We start from the raw sequence: 6,189 nt of genomic DNA, 5'->3' as shown, positions 1-6,189 counted from the left end.
GCTCGCCCAGGGCCAGCCCACCCGGAGAGGCACCGGGAACAGGCCTTGCAGCGTGGGATCGCAGGTGGGGATGCTGAGGAGGAGGGAGGAGGCCCCAGCGACCGGCAGACAGTTCCCGCTACGGGGAAGGACTTACGGATGCATGTAGAAAAGAACTTTAGGAAGTGCCGAGGAGGATGGAGTTCCCTCGTGGGAAAGAGAGGGGAGAGCCCTGGGGAAAGGAGATGGCGTTATTTCCCACCGAAGTGCTACCTCCTCCCGTTACCAGCGAAGGTGACGTCAAACCCGGGTGGCTGATGCTAAAACAAAAGCTCTGGGGTTAATATACAGTTACCAGCCCGGCAGCCTCCTCCTCCTCAAAAATCAGTCCCTCGGGTTTATTGTCACCTCAAGGAAGGCGCCTGTTGAACATGTAGTCACGCAAACAGCTGGCAGGAGAAAGAAAGAACGAACTTTACTTTCTGGGGAGCGAAGGGCGGGCAGGGCTTCCCCAGGCTACAGTTCAACGAAAGGATGGAAAATCATACTCACCTCAGGCTTCTCCTGCTGCGGCAGCACTTGTACATTCACCTGCAGGTGTGGAGTGAGAGAGAGAGGGGAAGAGGGAAGAGAGAAAGAGTGGAGACAAGGAAGGGAGGGAGGAAAAGGGAAGGAAGGAAAAGGGAGGGAAGGAAGGAGGGAAAAGGGAAGGAAGGAAAAGAGAAGGAAGGAAGGAAGGAAAAGGGAAGGAGAAAGATGCACCATAATGTAGTACTATAAAACAAATTCTCCAAGGGGAGGGGAAAGACTATAAATTGAATTGTCACCTTCCACGGCATATCTCCCCCTCCCTTTTGACAAGTGACACCCAGGGGAAAAGAAAACCACAACCCAATCCCCCAAAAACTCAAAGAACCGTTTCCAACGAATTTAAAAAAACAAACAAAAAAAAAAAAAAAAAAAAAAAAAGGGGGAAATAAAAAGGCAAGGCGATCCACGCTCCGGGGCGGCGGGACAGCGGTCGGTGTCCCGCAGCACCCCCTCGGCCCCCTCGGCGCCCCCGGGACTCTCCGCGGGCGCGGCTCTCGGGCGGCCGCGGCGCCGCGCGGGGCGGGCCAATCAGCGCGGGCGCCGCCGGGCCCGGCCAATGGCAGGCGCCACATTGTTGTGCACGTCGCCTAATGGCAACGCGGGCCCACAATAGCGCGAGTGGCGGCGCGAGTGGCGGCGGGCGGGCAGCGCGTCCCGCTCCGCTCCGTTCCGCTCCGCACCCACCCGGCCGCCACGGTCCCGGGGGGGGGCTCCGGCCTGACCGACCCAGCCCGGCCCCGACGCCGAGCCGCCTGCTCGGGGCTCGCCGCAGCGGGCTCACCCCCTGTGCCCTCCGCCCGGCTACTGCTCGGGAGACGGGGCGATTTTTTTTTTTTTTTTTTTTTAAATTATTCGCTGCTGGATTTTAGCCTCCGCGGCTCGTGGCGAGGGATCCCGTCGTTGAAGGTGCCGGATTGTTCTTTGAAGGGACGCTGCTAGTCTGTGGCTGCAGTGGCAGGGGGACGCGGGGGAGCGGAGCTTAGGGAGCAGCTCGGGTTGCGCCGTGGGGAGCGGCGACCCCTCGAGCGCGGACGGGAGAGCTCGGCTTTGAGCCTGGCGCGATGGACTTGGCGCTGCCCCGCCAGATGTGCACGGAGGGCAAGGAAGCGAGAGTGATCTAAGTTTTCTTGGATTTTCGTGTCTTACCTTCGCTTTGCGAGCGCGGAGGGGAGGAGGGCGCGGATCGACTCCCGACGGGCCCCTCCTCACTTGAACCCCGTTCCGGGGCCGTGTGCCGGTGCGGGGGGACGCGGGCGTCGAGCGGGGCGAGGGGACAGGCTCTGAGGTTTGCATGCCGGCAGCCGGGGCTCCGTGTGCCCCCAACTCGTGATCACGTTTGAGGGCGCCGGGAGCTTCTCCGCGGGGGCTCCCCCGCCCCGCGTCGCTTTGGGGGAGCCCGGGGAGGGGGGGCCGCTCTCTCAGGGCGGGATGGAGCTGCGGTCGGAGCTGCCCAGCGTGCCCGCCGCGCCCCCCCCGGTGCCCCCCAGCTCGGTGGCGGCAGCGGCGGCGGCGGCTGCGGCCACGCTGCCCGTGAGCGTGGCCGGGAGCCTCTTGCGGGCGCCGCCGCTGCTGTTGCGGGCGGCCGAGAAGTACCCGCGGACGCCCAAGTGCGCCCGGTGCCGCAACCACGGTGTGGTGTCGGCGCTGAAGGGCCACAAGCGGTACTGCCGCTGGAAGGACTGCATGTGCGCCAAGTGCACCCTCATCGCCGAGCGCCAGCGCGTCATGGCCGCGCAGGTGGCGCTGCGCCGGCAGCAGGCGCAGGAGGAGAACGAGGCCCGGGAGCTCCAGCTGCTCTACGGCACCGCGGAGGGGCTGGCGCTGGCGGCCGCCAACGGCATCATCCCGCCCCGGCCCGCATACGAGGTCTTCGGCTCCGTCTGCGCCGGCGGTGGCGGCGAGGGAGGCGCCGGCGCCTCAGGTAAGACCGCGCTGCGCGCCCTCGGAGGGGGAAAGGGAGAAGGGGCCGGGAGAGGCGGCGGGAGATGAGGGGTCGCGGACTTGCGAGATGTGTGTGGGGTGGCCCCGCCGACGGCCTGGGCGCATCGCGGAGCACTCCCGGGGCAGCCGCACTGACAGTCTCTCTCTTTCTGCACCCCTTCGACCCGCAGAGTCCAAGATGCAGAAGTTCGAGCTGTTCCCCAAGACGCTGCTGCCGAGCCGTGCCGTCACCCCGCAGCAGGCGGGCGGGAAGCCCCTCTCCCCGGACGGCGAGTCCGTGCCCGGCACCTCCTCCCCGGACGCTCGCCACGGCTCGGGCTCGGAGAACGGGGACGGCGAGTCCTTCCTGAGCTCACCCGTCTCCAAGGGCCCGAAGGAGGGGGAGGAGAGCCCGGGCTCCATCAGCCCACTGGGCTCGGACTCGGGCTCGGAGGCGGACAAGGACGAGCAGGACCCGTCGCCCTCGGCCGGCGGCCGGCAGCGGACTCCCATCGACATCCTGACGCGCGTCTTCCCGGCGCACAAGCGCAGCGTGCTGGAGCTGGTGCTGCAGGGCTGCGGCGGGGACGTGGTACAGGCCATCGAGCAGATCCTTAACAACCGCGGCCCGGAGAAGGGCCCCGAAGAGAGCTGGGCCCGGGACGGCGCCTTGCAGGGCCTGCCGCCCACCCCCGCCGCCGCCCACCACCGGCCCTTGATCGCGGGCGCCATGGCGCCGGCCATCGGCACGCTGGGCAGCCGCTCCGCCTTCTCCCCGCTGCAGCCCAACGCCACGCACTTCGGGGCCGAGGCCGGCGCCTACCCGCTGGGCACCCACCTGGGACTGAACCCCCTGCGCCTCGCCTACTCGGCGCATAGCCGGGGACTGGCCTTCATGACCCCCTACTCCACGGCCGGGCTGATGCCCACGCTGGGGTTCCGGCCGCCCGTGGACTACGCCTTCAGCGACCTGATGCGGGACCGCTCGGCCGTGCACAAGGAGCAGGTGTACTCCGGAGGGCTCTACGGGCCTATGGTCAACAACACCCCCGAGAAGCAATAGCAGTTTCCAAAAGCTCGTCTGTAGAGGTAGCTAGGTAGGCATGGGTGGACGGACACGGGTGGTTTTTCTCTCCCCCGTGCAGGTGGTGGTTGCGTGCAGAGCCCGGCGCGGACAGACGTAGGTGTTTTAAGGTGATAAAGGTGCACTTTCATTGTCCAGACATGAGTCACTCTTTGTTGCTTATGGCCATAAGCATGGATATCCTCGGTGCGTCGTGGGGTGTGCACACACACACACACACACACGCTCTTTCCCACACACATACATATATATATGTATACTAGCAAGTGTATAATGTTATAAAATGGAAATCTAAGTTATTAATGTAACTCGTAGGTGAACTTGGTATTAACGTTAAGCTAAAGGTTAGACAGCGCATTGTAATACTTACCAGGCATATAGATAAAACATTGTCAAATTGAAAACCTTTTCCTTCCCGCCCCCAGAAACGTTATGATCTGTATATAACATTGGAAAGTAGATATATTTGTTACTGTCCGTAGGACCCTGGCGCCAATGGTGTATGACGATTTAATAAGCCTCCTTCATTTGTGCTCTGCAAGAAAATTGCTTTCTTGTTCTGATGTAGCAACTTCTTGCTGTTTCTAACAGGTAATTCTGTGTTTCCATTTCATAGAAATAAATGTTATTTTCTATTAAAAAAAAATCAGTCTTATGAATGGCAAGTGGTATTTTATCAGATGATGGAAGTGTGTTTCGGGAAGTTCATTTGACAAGTGCAGTCAATATTTAAAGGAGTTTATGCAAATACTATAAACATGTTTACTACATTTTTATCATGGTCAAACCAGATATTCTTCAGATAAATTTATAAATAAAAAGCGTACAAACGAGCAATTTCCTTATCAACTGAAATTGTCAAATACGTTTGTTTCTGGTTCTGGTCTTTTTCTTATTTACGCCAGGGGGGGAAAAAAACCCCGAGGTTTAAATTTAAGCAGGATTTTTCTCCTTGATATCTTGTTGGGTTTTGTCATATTTAGGAAATTTGGCATTGTCGCAAAGAGAAGCCGGGTTAAAGCAAACTCCCATCTTGCCGACCACGGGCTGTGTAGCAGGAAAGAGGTACTTCCCCTTCATATCTGAAATCTGATGGTGTGTTTTAGCTGTTTCTATGTCAAAATAAGTGAAGTGATACATAATAATGACTTTTTTTCAGAATGTAAGGATGCATTTGTGAGAGGCATGGACGAGTTAAGCTCAGTGTGGAGGGTAAGCGCAGGAAAGGTTTCTCTGTTTTCGGAACTGTCCTTCCCCCTCATTCCGAGTACAGCACTGGCGTTTGTTTTTCTTTTTTTTGGCAGCCGAATCGAATTGTTCTTCGAAAAGTAAGAAGGGCGTTCTTCCCTCTGTCTGTATTGCCATGAATGGGGGGCAGCGGGCTTGCCCCTGTGCATCCCTAGGCCCTGCTGAGGGCCAAAGCATGACTTTCTTACCGGTCCGGGGAGTGTTTGGCCCAGGAAAACTATTACTCACAAAGAACAAGTTCAGTGCATGGTTGAATTAAGACTGTAAAAGCTCCTAAAGTTGGTTGGTATGGAAACCTAATCCCACCGAACCGCTCTGTGGCACAGCTGGACTGTTTACTTTCTCACTTCAAATATAACTGTGTAAACATTGGCTGGGAGCTGCCAGCGCGGCTCCTACCAACCAGTTAATATACTGGTGGGGCTGGGAGGAGAGGTGTCCTGCTGCAGCTCTTGAAGGAAGCTCCTGGGTAAATTCAAATTGCATTAAAATGTAATTCTTCCATCCTGCATGCAATTGATCAACTTGGATACAATTTTAAGATTTTCTTGAAAAAAAAAAAAGGCAACAGAAAGAGTAAGTAAATATTACAGATTACACCTAGGCAAATACTTTTGACCCTGATCCATCCTGGGAGCAGCCAAATCAATATCGCAAGGGAAACTTTTTAAAGTCTCATGTTCCAAGAGTGGGTGAAACTTAATATTACAACAATAAAATGGTTTAATAAAGAAGGGCTTTAATAGTGAGCTAATTTGATTGAGTTTCCTAATTCCACTTTAATTGGAAAAGGAGTTGTCTGTTTGGTTATAAAGTGCTAGGGTTATGTTAGACTGGGAAAAAAAAGATGGACTTTGAGCATCTGAATAAACTTTTTTTCCCTTTTCCCCCCCTTTTTTGGTTGGCAGCTGACTTTGTGTAGGATGCGTTTCCATATCTAGGATTATGAACGGGCTACAAAGAGCTGCTACCTAAAGAAATCAGGTCGCCACATTTCTCCCATTCGAGCCCTGTTGAGAAGGGCTTAGGAACTGTTGATTTAACTCAGCTCCCCTTTTAATTATAAAAGCCATTCTTGTGTAGTTAGGCGAGCAGGACAATTTATCAGAATTGTTGCCATGTCTTGAAGGTTGGCTTGAGCTTGGATTTATACAACCGACAATGGGGATCACGACGATTAACTTTCATATGGGTAGTTTAGGCTGTTAAATTAGGGGGAGTAAGAGGAGGGGGGGTAAGAGAATCTGATAAATTGTCCTACTGAGGTAATTCCTTTAGATTTAAAAAAAGAAAAAAATAATCCTTTGGGTTTGAAGCTGCCTCGGAGACGTTCGTATACAGAAGCCTCTGGCGGAACATAAAATATT

The 6,189-nt window shown here is 55.7% G+C and overlaps 1 protein-coding gene across 2 annotated transcripts; it reads left to right on the top strand.

The window, feature by feature from the left end:
* Positions 1 to 1,895: 1,895 nt before the first annotated feature.
* On the top strand, positions 1,896 to 4,317 carry DMRTA2 (DMRT like family A2). 2 transcript variants are annotated; one of them, XM_027894921.1, is made up of 2 exons: positions 1,896 to 2,491; positions 2,682 to 4,317. In XM_027894921.1, exons 1-2 carry the CDS (start codon positions 1,999 to 2,001, stop codon positions 3,551 to 3,553), a joined length of 1,365 nt encoding a protein of 454 aa, XP_027750722.1. In that variant the 5' UTR covers positions 1,896 to 1,998; the 3' UTR covers positions 3,554 to 4,317. The 2 variants fall into 2 exon arrangements, with proteins under 2 accessions (XP_027750722.1, XP_027750713.1); XM_027894912.1 differs by having other exon boundaries at positions 1,896 to 2,548.
* The last annotated feature ends 1,872 nt before the right edge of the window (positions 4,318 to 6,189 follow it).

The sequence above is a fragment of the Empidonax traillii genome, unplaced genomic scaffold (assembly GCF_003031625.1).
Source record: "Empidonax traillii isolate 1590-97213 ecotype Southwest subspecies unplaced genomic scaffold, ASM303162v1 scaffold15:size5535645, whole genome shotgun sequence".
In the NCBI taxonomy this organism is placed as follows: domain Eukaryota; kingdom Metazoa; phylum Chordata; class Aves; order Passeriformes; family Tyrannidae; genus Empidonax; species Empidonax traillii.
The sequence above is the reverse complement of the archived record's forward strand: the minus strand, read 5'-3'. Positions and strand labels throughout refer to the sequence as shown.